The 16,887-nt window shown below is 32.1% G+C and overlaps 7 protein-coding genes across 8 annotated transcripts; 4 read left to right on the top strand and 3 right to left on the bottom strand.

Annotated features, from left to right (window-relative positions):
• The first annotated feature begins 635 nt into the window (after window positions 1-635).
• Window positions 636-1,586, top strand: LOC128394099 (ribosomal RNA-processing protein 8-like). The gene has a single exon (XM_053354356.1). The coding sequence runs from the start codon at window positions 745-747 to the stop codon at window positions 1,474-1,476; it is 732 nt and encodes a 243-aa protein (XP_053210331.1). The 5' UTR covers window positions 636-744; the 3' UTR covers window positions 1,477-1,586.
• Window positions 1,587-1,679: 93 nt separating this feature from the next.
• LOC128394092 (uncharacterized) lies at window positions 1,680-4,133 on the top strand. The gene is given in 6 exon segments (XM_053354349.1): window positions 1,680-1,855; window positions 1,966-2,501; window positions 2,504-2,598; window positions 2,674-3,408; window positions 3,484-3,554; window positions 3,650-4,133. Coding segments are annotated over 6 exon segments (1,866 nt in total). The 5' UTR covers window positions 1,680-1,772; the 3' UTR covers window positions 3,996-4,133.
• On the bottom strand, window positions 3,988-4,783 carry LOC128394108 (39S ribosomal protein L35, mitochondrial-like). The gene is made up of 2 exons (XM_053354366.1): window positions 4,626-4,783; window positions 3,988-4,560 (listed from the first exon to the last, which is right to left on the bottom strand). Exons 1-2 carry the CDS (start codon window positions 4,626-4,628, stop codon window positions 4,135-4,137), a joined length of 429 nt encoding a protein of 142 aa, XP_053210341.1. The 5' UTR covers window positions 4,629-4,783; the 3' UTR covers window positions 3,988-4,134.
• A 430-nt stretch (window positions 4,784-5,213) lies between these two features.
• LOC128394042 (integrin alpha-PS2-like) lies at window positions 5,214-9,347 on the top strand. The gene is made up of 15 exons (XM_053354281.1): window positions 5,214-5,422; window positions 5,477-5,604; window positions 5,671-5,865; window positions 5,928-5,998; window positions 6,056-6,274; window positions 6,347-6,586; window positions 6,674-6,776; window positions 6,834-6,925; window positions 6,984-7,138; window positions 7,213-7,537; window positions 7,607-8,187; window positions 8,255-8,435; window positions 8,496-8,690; window positions 8,751-9,089; window positions 9,158-9,347. The coding sequence occupies exons 1-15, from the start codon at window positions 5,229-5,231 to the stop codon at window positions 9,335-9,337; spliced, it is 3,198 nt and encodes a 1,065-aa protein (XP_053210256.1). The 5' UTR covers window positions 5,214-5,228; the 3' UTR covers window positions 9,338-9,347.
• A 101-nt stretch (window positions 9,348-9,448) lies between these two features.
• Window positions 9,449-11,316, bottom strand: LOC128394058 (developmentally-regulated GTP-binding protein 2-like). The gene is made up of 8 exons (XM_053354304.1): window positions 11,138-11,316; window positions 10,892-11,052; window positions 10,648-10,798; window positions 10,392-10,555; window positions 10,228-10,318; window positions 9,884-10,147; window positions 9,693-9,805; window positions 9,449-9,614 (listed from the first exon to the last, which is right to left on the bottom strand). The coding sequence occupies exons 1-8, from the start codon at window positions 11,199-11,201 to the stop codon at window positions 9,525-9,527; spliced, it is 1,098 nt and encodes a 365-aa protein (XP_053210279.1). The 5' UTR covers window positions 11,202-11,316; the 3' UTR covers window positions 9,449-9,524.
• Window positions 11,317-11,388: 72 nt separating this feature from the next.
• On the bottom strand, window positions 11,389-13,378 carry LOC128394049 (lipoamide acyltransferase component of branched-chain alpha-keto acid dehydrogenase complex, mitochondrial-like). Its single transcript, XM_053354292.1, has 3 exons — window positions 13,012-13,378; window positions 11,870-12,945; window positions 11,389-11,772 (listed from the first exon to the last, which is right to left on the bottom strand). The coding sequence occupies exons 1-3, from the start codon at window positions 13,223-13,225 to the stop codon at window positions 11,533-11,535; spliced, it is 1,530 nt and encodes a 509-aa protein (XP_053210267.1). The 5' UTR covers window positions 13,226-13,378; the 3' UTR covers window positions 11,389-11,532.
• An 850-nt stretch (window positions 13,379-14,228) lies between these two features.
• Window positions 14,229-16,708, top strand: LOC128394067 (methylmalonyl-CoA carboxyltransferase 1.3S subunit-like). 2 transcript variants are annotated; one of them, XM_053354324.1, is made up of 2 exons: window positions 14,229-15,886; window positions 15,966-16,708. In XM_053354324.1, exon 1 carries the CDS (start codon window positions 14,487-14,489, stop codon window positions 14,997-14,999), a length of 513 nt encoding a protein of 170 aa, XP_053210299.1. In that variant the 5' UTR covers window positions 14,229-14,486; the 3' UTR covers window positions 15,000-15,886; window positions 15,966-16,708. The 2 variants fall into 2 exon arrangements, with proteins under 2 accessions (XP_053210299.1, XP_053210291.1); XM_053354316.1 differs by having other exon boundaries at window positions 15,728-15,886.
• Window positions 16,709-16,887: the final 179 nt, after the last annotated feature.

The raw sequence follows: 16,887 nt of genomic DNA, 5'->3' as shown, positions 1-16,887 counted from the left end.
GTAAGGCCACAAATATCAAGTCCAAATATATTATTTTCTGATCTAATAAGTAGTCTTTAAGAAAATCGAGTTCGAAGTTGAAACTTCAGGTCACTTTTTCCCAGCAAAGATAAGTCTTTCAAATCGTTAAATTTTCATTTCAGCACCGACATCTCAAGTTTTCAACGGAAAAGATATTCTCAGAAATGAGTGAGATTAAGAAACATCTCTTTTCTCTTTAATTAGAGCTGATGGATCAGAGGAGACGATAACACCCGATGGAACAATTATCAGAATTTCAGTGGATGGAACTGAAATAGTTGAACTTTCAAACGGTGAAAGAGAAATTCGAACAAAAAATTTAAAAGAAGACAATAGACGGAACCGTAAAGACAATTCATTGTTCCATAATTGCGTTGCATTTAAATAAATTGACCGCAAGTTCCACATGTCGCAAATGATCTGACAACTTAACAAATTAGTGATAAGCTATTACTCTTTGTTTAGATCCCCCTGCAAAACTAAAAACAATTTTTGTTAAATCTAAATATTTTCATCATCTTCATCTTTATCCTTCAATGATTGAAGTTCAATCTGGAAAATCTTTTTTGTATTTGGCGCTTCAACTCTTGTTTTCCCAAATTGTTGACAAAAAATTTTCACATGTAAATAATTTTGAACAACAGTTTTGTTTACATTTGTGTTATCTGTTTGTTGGTTTTGTTATTAATTAAATTGTGATTAGTTTTCGGTTATATAATTATTATGTTTAAAAAGAAGGAGAAAGTTACACGTAGTAAATTGTTAGCTGAAAGATGTAAAAAACAAATGGAATATTCAAGATTCCGAAAAATGAATGAATTCATTTACTCAAAACCGAGTGACAAAGGTTTTGATTTCATGAATGATGTTACAAAATTCAAGCAATACCATGAGGCCTACGATGAGATTGCCTGTAAGTGGCCTGTTAAACCGGTTGATCATATAATCCAAAAGATTGAATCATTTGCTGGTCCAGATTGGGATAAAAAATGGATCATTGCTGATCTTGGCTGTGGACAATATCCAACAATTAAGGTGAAACTTAACAAAAAGGCTAAAGTTCATTCCTTTGATATAATTTCTCACCATAAAGATATTATCGCTGCTAATATGGTCAACGTACCTTTAGATAATTCATCCGTTGACATTGCTGTTTACAGTTTATCATTAATGGCAACCAATATAAAAGATTTGATGGTAGAAGCGAATAGATTGTTAAAAAAACATGGAATGCTGATGATTGCTGAGGTTTCATCGAGATTTGAAGATTTGAAGATTGAAAAATTTGAAGGGAAACTGAAATCTTTTGGATTCCAGATAATTGAACGTGAATATTTACCACCAAATAATTTTTTCGTTTTCATCAATGCAGTGAAAAAGAAAAATTTACTCAAACAAGAAATCTCCAATTTACCTGATATCACATTGAAACCCTGTTTATATAAACCAAGATAGAATGTAAACAATCTGAAATTCATAAATTTTGTATAAAAAAGAAAAAGAAATCAATTAAATTAAATGTATTGAGAAAACAAAAATTAAACGGTCGAATTTTATTCTTTTAATTTTTGCCGCCATAATTTTCTCTTCTCTGATTGGTCGGTTTTGTTTTCAATTTTGGAGCCAAACATTAACTACTTTTGTTTTGGTTACTCTTTGGTTGCTCAGTTTAATTAAACATTTCCACTTCTATTGTATCTCATATGTTATCTCACTGTCATTGACAATTAGTTGATTGTTCCCTTGTTGTGATGACTGATCGAATTGCGAATCATCTATTACAATCAATTCCAGAGGAATCTTCTTATAATAATTCTGCTTCTGTTGCATATGAGTAAGTATGAGTTTTTTGATTCTCTTTTTTTTCTGTTAATGTTTTAGTTGAATACAATTTTCGATGATTTGATTAATTGTTTCTCTCTTTCTCTTTCTATCTGTGTGAAGTCAAAGCCAAGATTCGATCAGTTCATTGGATGGAACTCATTTTTGGAGTATTTCTTTGGATGACACTCCAATTCTACCAGCTATTGATGGTAAAAAAGTGAAAACATTTGACGAGCTTGTGGAATATGCTCTTCAGCGAGATGATAGTCCAGCTAATTTAGGTATGGAAGATACAGAGAAACCAAAGAAACCTTTTCTTAGAAAAGGTTCTGGACTGGTTAGATTTGCTCCTAAACCAGATACACCGAAACGAGAGCGTCGACATTGTTGCCGAAAAAAATTGGAACAACAATTTATGGACGAAGCAGAAAAAGTGAACTGTCTCAATGAGAGACATTGTTCAAAGAAAAGTGATCAAACCAAGAGCAATAATAATATTCGCAATGACAATAATCGGAAAAAAGTGACTATTAAACCAGCACCTCAGGTTAATAATAATAGTAAACGATATGTTTCAGAATTGAATGGAGTTTCAATTCAACCAAAGAAAATTCAGACAAATGGAATCATAAATAGCAGACCAACTTCAGGAAAAGACAATCAAATCCAATCATCTCTCGATATTCCAATGAGATCGAACCAATTCAACGGGAACAATCAAATCATATTATATCTCATGAATTCCTTTCAAAAGTATGTATCGAACTTTTATCTTCTCTTTCAACTATTAATTGTTAACTTTTATATAAATTTTCTTCTTGTCAACAGGATAAGAATTGTAAGAAATTGAGTAGTATGAACCTTAAGGAGAAACGAGTGAACTTTGAAAACGACGAGCCTCGAGTCGAAGCCCTGGAGCGATTATTGAAAAACATTCAAGTGAAACAACAAGAACTTCAACAACGTGTTTCTGAGGAGCAATCAGACGAAGAAAGTTGGGAAGATGATTACGAGGAAACAGAATTACTGAGAAAACAGCCAATTAGAAATAAAATTCTATCGAAACCTTTGCTGAATAAAAAGATAACAAGAACCGGAACCTTTACATTGGGTAAATCGAGTTCCAATAAAGAAGAAGCTGAGATTGATCTTCTATCTACTCCTCGAATTAGCAGTTATACATTATCTCTTAAACAGAAGATTGAAACACTCGAAGATCGTCTCAAAGAGTTAACTGTCAAATGTCAACAGAATATCGCTGATTATAAATCTCGAGAATCACCGAGCGTTGAAAAGTTTTCACCGGAAAAGATATTCTCAGAAATGAGTGAGATTAAGAAACATCTCTTTTCATTGACCAACAAATTAGAAACAATTGAAACCAAATTATTGACTAAAGAAAATTCAAACCAAGGAATCAAATTAAATTTACCTTCATCAAGTGCAAAAGTGATCACATCACCAGAAACCTCATTATACTCTCAGATTCAACAACTTCAAACGGGAACTCACCTGACACTTGATAATGGCGATCAAATTATGAAGACAAGTGATGATACAATTGTAAGAGTAATCGAAACTGTCGAAATTACAATCAAGATGATTACTAATCGAAAATTTTCAAATTCTTCCAAATAGATTTACAATTACGCCTCTGGAGTCAGACAGATCACTCATTCTGATGGAACACGAGTTGTTGAATTTCCCAGGTAATAATTTTATTCGCCAATTCCCTTTGATTATTGTTACAATTTGGTCTAATCAATTTGATTTAATCTTTGCTATGTTTTTCTTTTCTTTTTAGTGGTCAAATTGAACGAGTCTCCACTAATGGCACTAAAACAATATTCTATCCCAATGGTACTCAACGAGTGATTAGAGCTGATGGATCAGAGGAGACGATAACACCCGATGGAACAATTATCAGAATTTCAGTTGATGGAACTGAAATAATTGAACTTTCAAACGGTGAAAGAGAAATTCGAACAAAAGAATTTAAAAGAAGAGAATATCTAGATGGAACCGTAAAGACAATTCATTCGGATGGGACAGAAGAGACTCGATTTCCAACTGGACGTTTAAGAATAAAGGACAGAGATGGAAAGTTAATCGCCGATTCGTTGATAACACAATTTCGTGGGATAACCTAAATAACATTAATTATTATTCTATTTTTGAAGATTTTACCAACCAATTAACAATTATACAAATGCAAAGTAAATTTTGTTTGTAATTTTTAACTCCATTAAACACTAAGTATATATAATATATACATTTCTAATATCCAATTCAATTGAGAGATTCAATTGATCTTATGTAACTTTTACAAACTTTTCTTTGACCGGGTGGACAAATATCGATATCGGTTCGTCGATGGTAAGGTTCATAAATATCATCGATAAAATATCGACTTCTCTTATAATCTGCAGAGATCATTTTCTCCAGCATTTCCCTTTCCTTGTCCTTAACGAAAACATGTTGAATGGCCCATGATCGAAGCCAAAACGGTTTCTTCCACAAGTGCCGCTTAAAACCCGGTCTAGCACGAATCCATCCACCCCATCGAAGTCGAAAGTATCTCTTAAGCACCTCAGGATGTGAATGAGGTCGACATGTATTCCTATCATAGTAAATGTTACGAGATTGTAAAGACATTAACGCATTGAGACCTGGCATCAAGCTTTGTCTATAAAACATTGATAAACATGGAACAGCCTAAGAATAAATAAATTAGAACAATTAAAAACCATTTTACGAAAAGAAACTTGTCTCAAACTTACCATTTGTAGTTAATTAACGTCAGGAGATTCCACTGATCAGTAAATTGTTAATTAATTTCAAAAGAATTGATGGAAAACAAAAAGATTTAAATTCAAAACAAGTTGAGTTGAAAATGTTTATCAATCAACAGAAAATCATATGACCATCGATGGATCGATTTCCAACCAGAAAACCAGAAAAAAATCGATTCTTTTTAATTGTTGATTTAATTTCTTTTCTTTTTTTTTCTTCTTGATTTCGATTGATTAAGATGATAATTAATTTATGGAATTTGATTTAATTCACTTGTTTCGAACTGATCGGATTCTCTTTTTTTTCATCTTCTTCTTTCTGTTGACTAACTTATATTGGAGTTAATTGGAAAGATATAATTAAAATATCACTCGAATGTGAAAAATTGATCAATAGATAAGTTGATTAGCGATTGATTGGTTAACTTTGCAGTTTAATTTAGTGATAGATAAAACTATTCAGGTTAATATTCTGATTGCGAGTTTCCTGTTTCCTGTTAACTTCCTCTGGATAGATGAAAATATCAACTCGAAATATAAGATTTTTAATTATTTAGAAACTATGATGAGAATCATTATAATTAAATCTAAATGAACAATAAAAAAATGCTACAATTATTTGGAAAATTAATTAGTTCTCTTGTAGTCTTAATTGTGCTGGATTTAAGTGAATCATTTAATATTGATACAGACTATCCAATCATTTTGCAACCACAATTAAAAAGTGAAACAATTAACATTGATTTTGGTGCTTCAGTTGTAATTCATCAAAATAAGTATTCAAGGTAAGTTGATTAAACCAATCAAATGCAAGTAAATTAACTAATTGTTTTCTTCAGAATTTTAATCGGAGCACCAAAAGCAAATTCAATTAGATCACCATCAAAACGAATCGGAGCTGTTTTTGATTGTCAGTTAATTGTTAACAACTCGAAAGCTCAATGTACCCAAATCGATGAGCCAACAGGTAAGAACTTAAACTAAATCAATGATTGATAATCAGCTAATTGTTACTCGTTCATTTAACTGTTAGATTCAATTGCCAATATGCATCTTGGGTCTTCACTCGCAAGTAAATCTAAATCATCATCAGCAATTGCTTGTTCTCACCTTAAAACTAAAAGCGTTCAAACTAATTCTGATTATCCAAATGGTGCTTGTTATACAATCAAATTAGCTGAACAATCAGAAGCAAAATATGATAAAATCATGATACCATTTGAGAATCGTAAGTATATAAAGTTGAATGTAATTAGTTGTGAGGAAATTAATTGTTACTATTTGGCTCAGTGGCTCAAATTTCTGGAAACTTTTATTACTTTTCTCATGGGATGTTTGGATTCTCAACTCTTTTCATTGAGGTAAATTATTCAAATGAGAATCAATTTGCTTGATCGATAATATTCAATTCTTGTTAGGATTATAATCGATGGATTATTGGAGCTCCTGGATTTTCAGGGTGGCGAGGAGCCATTGTAGTATACAATAAGCTTGAAGATTCATCATCAATTCGGATAAATCATATCGATTCACCATCAGATTCATATTTTGGTTATTCTTTGGCCACTGGTCACTTTTTCAGGGATAAAAAGTTGTACGTTGCGAGTGGAGCACCAAGAGATGGACACACTGGATTGGTAAATTATCATCGGTTTTCTGATAATTAAGTAAATTAAACTATCCTCTGTATTTCATTTGGATACAATTAGGTTTGCTATTTCAAGTTTGACAATCTACAATTTGGATCAAGTAAATCATCATCATCGATTCCTGGAGTTCAACGATTAAGAGGAATAGATACCGGGGAATATTTTGGATATTCAGTATTAATTGTCGATATTAATGGTGATTCATTTGATGATCTAATTGTTGGAGCTCCTCTTTACTCTCCCAACAATCATCGTCGAGGTGACATTGGAAGATGTTACATTTACCTGAGCAATGGCGAGGTAACTTTATCATGATAATAATAATAATCTTTCAATTTTATTACTCAAACTCATCGTCAATCTTAATTGTTAAATTATGATAAACAGACTTTTGCTAATCCAGTTTTCAAATATGGAGATAGTAATCCCAAATCCCGATTTGGTTCATCGATGGCACAACTTGGTGACATTAATTTCGATGGATATAAAGGTGAACACAATCTAATTGCTTAGTAAAAGATTTAATTTCGATTACCTTAATGATTAGATGTTGTTATCGGAGCTCCATTTGAAGATGAGTGTGGAGCCATTTATATCTATCATGGAAGTAGATCTGGATTAACAGAGAAATATTCTCAGGTAATCTAAGAATTAATAAATTGTCAATAATTCAATTTTCTAACTATTTAAATTGCAGAAAATCTCAGCTTGTGATCCTAATAATAAACTTAAATCATCTAAACCATTAAAAGGATTTGGCTTCAGTCTTTCAAAAGCTTTCGACATGGATGGAAACAATTATCCCGATTTACTGATTGGATCTCCATTATCTGATTCGGCCGTTGTCCTGAGGTTTGACAATTAGAAGGATTTTCCAATAACAATTAGATTTTCATTAGATTTTCTTATTTTTTCATGAAATTCAGATCAAAACCAATTGGATCTCTGAAAGTAGATCTCAAATTTGATGTCATTTCAATTGATGTGAACAGAAAAAATTGTAAAAATATCAACTCAAAGGATTTGGTTCCTTGTTTCAATTTGACTTATTGTATGATTTTGAGAGGAAATTATCTCAATGGTTATCACACAATTAACTTGATATTGGATATTGACACGTTATTACGACCCGATGAAACACCGAGGGCATATTTCATTCAGAACAATTCAAAATTTAGATCATTTTCTAAACGGATAACAATTAGCTCTCATAGAGAGTTTTGTGAAAATCCTATTCAATTAATGATCAATGTGAGATTTGATATGAATTATTGGAATTGTTATTATTCATCATTAATTATTTTCTTATTCTTATTGCAGAAAGATGTTCGTGATAAATTAACGCCAATGGAGGTCACTTTGAACTATTCACTGTACGACGAATCGATTGACTTTTGTTCAACTTGTCCACATTTGATTGGGTCACAAATAAAAGATCAAATTACTTTCGAAACTGGTTGTGGTCCTGATGGTATATGTACTTCTGATGTTTCATTGTCTATTAAATTAGTTGATGAATTAGGCTCATTACAATCAGTAATTGAAGGTTTTCATGATTCAGTTAAATTGATTGTTTCTCTTTACAATTATGGGGAAAACGCTCATTCGTCAAAATTAGAGTTAATTGTTGAACCTCCTTTGAAAACTCAGATCAATTCTTATGATATTTTCAACGATACAACTTTAATAATCAATCGAGATGTTGGTAATCCGCTTGGTCCAGGCTCGAATGAGTTTTTAATCCCATTTAACTTGAAATCTTCAATAATTTATGATCAACAACGAATTAACTTCACTTGTATCTTTACAACTCGAAGTGATTTAAGATCAACTGTCAATGGATCAATTAAACAATCGTTATCTATTCCAATTGAAAGAGTCGCTTCGTTAACTATTGATGGGTAAGTCACAGTTACGAATTTAAATTATCTTAATTTTATTCATTTCTCTTTTTGTTCTCTTTTCTAGAATAATAAGTGATCCAATATTCTTCGAACATCCAGAAACTCGATCAGTAAAGCACAAGAAATTCGCTCTATTGTTCTTAATTCGAAAAAGTAATTACAGTTCCATCCGCAGTCCAAGAGTTACTTTCAGTCTACCGGTTTCTTCATCCGGTTCCGATTTCATCTACGAGCCTAAATTTGAGGTAATAATCAGTATAATCGCTAATATTTGCTTCACATGTTAATCGTATTGTTTACACCAGGTTCATGATTTAACGCCGATATCTTGTAAACCTCTGGGATTAGAACACAGTCCAAATGATGAGAATGAGTATCCACCATCCGAAAGTAGTGCAACATCCGAAGCTCTCAAGTCAAGTGATCAAATTTCGTTAGCAAGACAAAAACGAGACAATTTAAGAAATGAAAATAAAATTCTAGATTCACAGATCAATTTGGTGAGTTCTAAATACTTGAATAATTTGATCAAATTATCTAATTTCGATCGTTAATCGTAGGATTGTTCAACGACAAAGTGTAAGGAAATCGAGTGTAAACTTGGCAACATTGGAACCGGAGAGAAGGGACTAACAATTAAGATGATTGTTGCAGTTAATTTGGAGAAATTGGAGAAATCATTTGGATCGAATGTTAAAGTTTTCAATTATTCAGTTGAAGCAAAAACCGCATTTTTTGATCAAATGGTCAAAGGAAATAATCAATGGTCAAAATTAACTAATTCAGATATTCAACTGAAACAATTACCCTACAAAGAAGCTGTTGCTCTTTGGATTATCATTTCATGTTCATTTACAGGTTTACTGTTTCTACTATTGATCATTATAGCTTTAATCAAGGTAATCAAAGACACCATTAGAACGATGTTTAATGATCAACAATTAACAAACCATATTCTTATATTTAGGTTGGATTTTTCAAAAGGAAAAAGCGAGAACAGATCGAAGTCCTTAAACAACGATACAGTATGGCCATAAATCCAAATTTGCTGAAGGAATTAGGCTTAAGTTTACATGATGATGATGAAGATGATGATTCTCAAGATGATGAATCTAATCAAAGTACTGAACTGAATAAAGAAAATTAATCATTTACAATTCTCTGCTTATTTGTTTTATATTGATGGAAATTCAATATGATCCATTTTTGTCCATCGGTTTTTCATGACAGATAAATCAGTAATTAGATGGCATTTAAATAATATTCAAAATGATTTAATAAATTATTTGACAGTATTCCAAAAGTTTTTAGATGTCAATTTAATGGGAAAACTTTCAAACTTTCTTAATAACTTGAACAACATCTTCATGGTGAACAATATGGGAGAGACCAACTCTTTGCGGACTGTATTTTGTGCTTGTTCCCTAAAGCAAAATATAAGATGAAAAATCGAAAAGAAAATTAGTTATGTCGAACTATGAAATTCTTGGTTATTTACTTACCCATACAAGAGCATATCTGAAACTTTCGGCTATCGAACGATGAATAGCATGACAAACGTGCTCAATTGAAGCTCCTCTTCTTAAGATTAGTGCATCATTAAAATCGGGTGCATCTGAAAGATTACAAGGGGAGAACATGATTAGAATAGAAATTAAAATTGATTGTGCTTTGTAATTGCAAATTGTCTTACTTCCAGGTTTTTTGGTGTAAACTCGAATCAGGGCGAGATGAAGCCAAAGCCTTTCGAGGAAATAATCTAAATTAAGTTTCATATTGCAACTAACAACTACACTGAAGGGTCGATGGGCCAATTTGTCCACTTCTTCAATGGAAATTTGATCGATTTTGTTGTACACATATAAACATGGAAGATAAACTCTATTTTTACTGATAACATCGATTAGATCGTCCGTTGAGGAGTCTTCACGAAGCAGAACTTCAGCATGGAACATTTCTAAATAATGAGAATATGAATGAGAATAGATTTCGTTCAGGAATACAAAGTTTAATTCTTCAATTGAATTAGCAACTTACTGTATTCATGTAAAATTCCGTAAACCAATTTTTCGTCAAGTTTCGTCAGATTACATGTTGCGTTGAATGAAATTCCACCAGATTTTTTTTCCTATTTAAAAAGAAATCAAATCAATTGTTTGAATATTTGAAGAGACATTTTAATCAACAATTTATCAAATTACCTTAAAGTAAATATTTGGTCGTCTCCTGTTAAGCCTAATTCCAACTGATTCCAATTCTTTCTCAAGTAATTGTCGTTGGATTTCACTCTTTGTAGCATCCAACATAATGATAACCAAATCAGCAGTTCTAGCGACAGCGATAACTTGTCTACCTCTTCCCTTTCCTGTAATTGTAACAATTTATTTAAAATTATTGTCATTATTTAGAGATTAAAGAGAGAGAGAGAGAGTGAGAGGGAGAAAGAGTAATACAAACCTTGAGCAGCTCCTTCAATGATTCCAGGTAAATCTAGAAGTTGAATATTAGCACCATTGTATTGAATTACACCGGGAATACATGTTAGAGTTGTAAACTCATAAGCAGCACATTCACTTTTAGTTTCAGTTACAGTGTTTAACAATGTTGACTAAATAAGAGATTAAAACAGTAAATTAATCCAATTGCTTGTAGACAAGTTCACTTATGTTAGAAAAAAAAACGAATGAAAAATGTTCATTACCTTTCCAACTGACGGGAACCCAATTAATGCTACACGAGCATCTCCTGATTTCATAACATCAAATCCATCACCTTTAGCTGCACCTTTACCTGTTGGCTCCAATAGTTGAGATCGATACTTGGCTAATTTAGCTTTGAGAAGACCCAAATGATATTCAGTAGCTAAATTAAAATAAAAGAATAGATTAACATTAAGGTTACAAAGAGTAATCAAATTGTCCAATTGATTGTCAATCAAAATACGAACCTTTATTCTTTTGTGTTCGAGCGATTTCCTTTTCGATTTCAGAAATTCTTTCTAAAATACCCATTGTTAGACAGTTGATCGATTAATTAGACAAACACAATTAGTAGAAAATTTTAGAAAATTAACAAAATTAAAACGAAAACAAAACGTTTCAATTCATCAAAGAAAAACACATGATTAGTCACATGATTCGTTCTTCTATCGCCATCTCTGTTTTCACTATTGTACTTTGAGAATTTTGATTGATAAAATTAACAATTAGAATTAATTTTAATTATTCAACATTCAGTGGAAAGTTAATCAAGTTTCATAGTAAACAAATAATGTCAAAATAGTCAATAAATTTGGCAATGTCTCTGTAACAGTAATCGTTTGTTTTTGTCTCCATTGTCACATTATTTTAGTTGGGTGAGCATCTTAATTGGATCTTGAAGAAGCGATTTCCAAACTGATGAGAATCTACATAAAGTGGCCCCGTCGATGGTTCGATGATCAGCTGACCATAGAATATTAACAAAATTTCCTTTGATAATTTCATCTTTTTCGTTGAAAATAGGAACACTTTTCATCTGTCCAATGGCACCAATAACGACTTGTGAAGGAGGAATTACTGGGATACCAAAAAGACCACCGATCTATTGGTTTTGAGGGAAAAGAAAAAAGAATTAAGAAAATAAATTAATTATCTTTAGTTAATTTTCATCTACAATCAGCTGATGATTAACAACTTACTGATCCAATGTTTGATAAAGTTATCGTTCCATCAGTTAAATCCTCTCTTCGTAATTTATTGTTGGCACCATCGATTTGAAGTCTCTTCATTTCTTGAGCGATTTCAATGATTGATAAATTTTCGACATGTTTTATATTCGGAACAATTAAACCATCCTTAGTGTCCATAGCAAATCCAATATTGTGAGAAGATTTTAAAATTATTTTCTCATTTTTCTCATCAATTGATGAATTGATTAGTGGAAAATCACTGAGAGCTATCGATAAAGCTTTGATGAAAATGGGCATGAAAGTTAATTTGATTTCTTTTGCTAATGCTTGTTCCCGAAGTTTAGGTAAAATGTTCAACAGATTAGTTAAATTAACCTCATCACTTAGACCAAAATGTGGAATCGCCAATGATTGTGTCATCGATTTAAACATAGCTCGTTGAATGGCAGTGAAGGGAACACTTTTGTCCACTAACGGAGACTTAATTGTCTCCGTTGTTACAAATTTTGTCGGGACTTTTTCAAAAGACTGAGACTGAGGCTGAGGCTTTACGAATGTTTCACTTTCCACCTTAATAGATGTTACATTTTTCGATGTCTCAATGAATTTGAGAAGATCCTCTTTGAGTATCCGACCATCTCTTCCCGAGCCTTTAACATCACTCAATTTAATATTGTTCTCAGAGGCGATTCTTCTGACCGCTGGTGTGGTCAACACTTTGTCACCTTTCCAATCCAATACACTGGTAGGCTGAGAGTCACATATTTGATTAGCCTCTAAATCAGCAACTTGATCAACTTGATTTGATTGAACTAATCCTTCTTTACCATCTTCTTTAAGCCTAATATCAACAAGCGGCTTTCCAACCTTTGCGATCTCATCAATCTCGTAATATATTTTTTCAATTACTCCATCATAGCGACTTGTAATTGTAACACTTGCTTTATCTGATTGAACTTCACAAATTGAATCAAACTGATTAACTTCATCACCAGTTTTTATAAACCATTCCTTGACCACAACCTCGGAAATACCCTCACCGATATCAGATAAATTGAAAGAAACCAATTTCCCAGACCATAAACCTATTGAGTGAAAAAAAGAAAACAATGAAACACAATAGAACCAATTAAATTGTTTAAATGACTTACCTGAATTAGTGTGAATTAATCTTGATTGAATTGGAAATTTTATCGCCAATGGTGAAACCCGATGATGATTAAATGAGGAAAAGGCACAAGAAACATTTGATTGTTTGGAAATTACCAAAGGTTTAGATTTGTTGATTATTCTGATTACACTTTTCCCTTGGGTTAGTAAATTATTCCGTAAATTGTTGAAGAGGAACAAATGATTTAAATACATTTTGGAACAAGGTGAATTCAGATCTGATCATCAGATTAACTTTCGTATCTAAATCATAATCTAAATCTAAGATTTGATAAGAAATAAAAAGAAAACCAAAGCAACAAGTTGATGTAAACAGAATTCATAACAACTGAAGATCCAAAGGTGTTGCTAAGGAATCAACGTTTTGGAAAAACAACTTTTTCCTTTTGGCGTTTTTGTCCTCAGACCTAAAGCCGAAAGGGAACTATAAGTGTTTCGATTAGCACATTTACGATAATTTCTTTCAATGAATATGAATAAGAAAATTTTAGTCTATTGATGAAGTGAATTCTTTTTAGGATAACAACAGAAAAAAGTAAAAATTTGAAGAATTAGTGGTGATTTGAGCTTGGCGCTATTTCTTTTGGAATCAAGAATCTGGTAATTTAATTAATTAATTGATGAAATCATTGGAAATTTATGGTAAACGTGGACAAATTAAGTTACCTGAACATTGTTAGAATGTAGGGTTCGAAATGGAAGTTCGAAGTGGTGATGAAATTCCCGTTCATTATGATCCAATGATCGCAAAACTTGTGGTTGTTTGAGTTTCAGGTCGAAGTTGAGCTTTAATTGAACTTCGTTGGGCATCGTTAAGCGAATTCAATTTATCGGTTCGAAAGCAAATGAAAATTTCCTTGATTGTTTAGCACCTAGAATTTGCTTGCTTCTGGTCAAGTTGACACCGATGTCATGATCAATGAACAGAAGTCAACTTTATTTACTAAAACTGAATTATTTTTAAAGTTGATTAAGATCATCTCTATCGGAGACTGTGATTGATGGGAAAAAGGTAAACTGGAGGGCAAAAATCACGTTCAAAATTTCATTCTTTTCACTTACATCCAATGTTTACGATTCTAAATGTTCAGGTCAGTATATCGATGAAAAAATGGAGTTTCAGTTGAAATTGACAAAAAAATTATCTGAAAATTGCCATTCAAAATTCGCGCATCAAAAATGAAAAAATTAAATTATCTTGGTGATTATTATGAATTGTTTTGATTTAAGTGTTATTATTGTGAATATTTCGCCAAAAATTGAGAATAAAACTTTTTGTGACTTTGAAACGGGCGGTTAACTTTGGCTCTTTTTGACTTTTTTCTGCTTCTTTTCGTCCTTTTGTCTCTTACCTCTGCCATCGGTGTATTTGCCTCATCAGCTGAATCATTGTCGATTTCATCTTTGTCCAATTATCAGTCCACTAGTGCCCGATTCTCAAAGGTTACACCAAACGATGACCTCACAAAAAACATTAACTCTTCCATACAGTTATGAAAAATACTCTACTGGGGTCAAGCAACATGAACCAGATGAATACTCAGATTCACTTAATGGGTCACCTTTTGCTACACTTGAGGCTGATTACAGTTCATTGACCAACTCATTAGGAGTCAATCAAGATGGATTAACTAAAGCTACTTTGTTCACTTCGGATAAAGATGGTTACAATTTCGAGTTTGGAACTAAACCTTATTATCGGTCAACCGGATCAATGGAATCCTCCAATGGAGCTGATGGTATTGTCGCTCCAATGCCTGGTGTTATCGAGAAAATTTTGGTCTCCGAAGGCGATACAGTTGAACCTGGAACCTCGTTGGTTGTTATGGTGGCCATGAAAATGGAATATATAATTAAAGCAAAGGCTAAATCGAAAGTGGAAAAGATCATGTTGAAAGCGGGTGAATGTGTTCAAAAAGGTTCACAATTAGTTAGATTGGTGAATCTAAACACTAATGAATATGATTAATTGTGGAAAAACAATTTTACCAAATTGAATTTTCATTATCTGATTTTTATATCAACCATTCAAAACTATTAGCTTAATAGCTTAATAGCTTTCTTTTTTACAACAATCTGATCATTAATCAGAGCTAAACATGTAATCAGATTAACAGAAATTATCGGTTAGAAAACTAATATTATTATTGTCAAGATTGAGCATCAACCCCACTGACCTGTCCATCGATATGAAACCGACTAAAACATTGAGTAGAAAAGGTTAATTCAACTGGATTTATGACAACAATTCAATTAAATGAGCATGAGAATATTTATCAACAATTGTAATTATTTTCTATGTGAACCCAACAATCTTGTTTATCAAAGTGTAATTTAAATTAGTTTGGGGGAATCGCCATCAGCTGATTATTACCTTAATAAAGATTTGGAGCTCAGGTAATTGATCCTGATTTTTTTTCTTTTTTTTTCCTAGAAAATGATTTTCTCCGGATGAGAACATCTAATTGTTAACTGTAACAAAGTACATGACCTTGAGTAAGTATGATGAAATCGAGTAGGAATATTGGGTAAGGCTCAATTGACTGAGTTCGGCGTTTTTATTCAAAGCATCAGAAAATACCAAAGACGAAGTCAGGAAGAGATCGAACAGCAAAAAGATCTGGTTGCGGATAATTCTCACGAGTGTCGCCACAGTCGTTTTTCTCTTTCTATAATATTAGTCATTGGAATTTTTCTCATCAGTTTTGATTGAATCGTGCAAGTCACCGTATCAAATTTTGTCGTTTTGTTTTGTGACTTATTATTATTATTTTGTTAAGATTTTGTGATTGTGTTAGACAACATGGATTATAATATAAACGATTTCTTCAAATTCGCCAATGAAAACCCATTAGAGTGCGTAGTAATTATCTTCGTAATTTATTGATTGAACCTCACTTACTTATTTATTTATTTTTTATTTCTTTTTCATTAGGAATGATATTTATAGATTTACCTTAAACTCTGTGAACATCGGCAAATATCCCGAAATAAATCATTTAATTTTGGAATATCATAAGGAGCTTCGAGAATGTGCATCAAACATGGAACGGACATTGCGAAAGTACATTGTTTATCTCACTTGGGATGGACAAGAAGAGCCGTTTATCTACGACACCGAGAGAGATGATTTAAGTCAATTTGCTGAAAAGTTTGGCCTGGAGAAAGAAAAAATCAAAGAAGTGGTTGGTGAGATAAAGCCATGGAGTAAGATAGAAATTATTCCAAAGCCTATTGAAGTTGAGAATTTGATTCCTGCTAAGAAAAAAGATCTGCTTTCCAGCTTTATTTCCGTCGCATTCAATGCAATCCATTGCAATGAATCGCTTTTCGCTGTGGTTTTAATGGTTTTTGCCGTTATTATCGCTGTTATTTTGGCGATTTATCAAGAAAATATTTGTGCACTTTTCTCTAAGCCTAAAGTTACATTCCATCAACGGCCACACGTTGGAATTGGATACCACAGCGCTTTCCTCTAGTCAACTTACTTCTCGTTCTTATTTCACTAAAGCCTGATCAAGTGAAATCTTAAAAGAACCTCTGAGAATAAGTTATTTGTCAATTTTATTTATTTATTTATAAGATTTGAGACATTCCATACGTGGAAAATGTACCAATTAAAAGGAAATTAAAGACAATTAACTGTTGACATTGAAAATAAAAATTTTATCATGTTAATTAATTTGTTCAATTGAAGAGATTCAAAATAATCTATTAATATTTTGGTATTGAATTAATATTTCCAGTTGTAAAGAAAAAATTATAAATCAATTAACACTCAATGCGAATCAAAAAGTCAAATCGTCTTGAAATTTTGGTCACTTATTTCAATTTTTGATTTAAGTATTATTGTCAGG

This window comes from Panonychus citri, unplaced genomic scaffold (assembly GCF_014898815.1).
Source record: "Panonychus citri isolate SS breed McGregor unplaced genomic scaffold, ASM1489881v1 Contig00017, whole genome shotgun sequence".
NCBI classification, from domain to species: Eukaryota; Metazoa; Arthropoda; class Arachnida; order Trombidiformes; family Tetranychidae; genus Panonychus; species Panonychus citri.
Note: the sequence above shows the minus strand (reverse complement) of the source record. Positions and strands in the feature narration are given on the sequence as shown.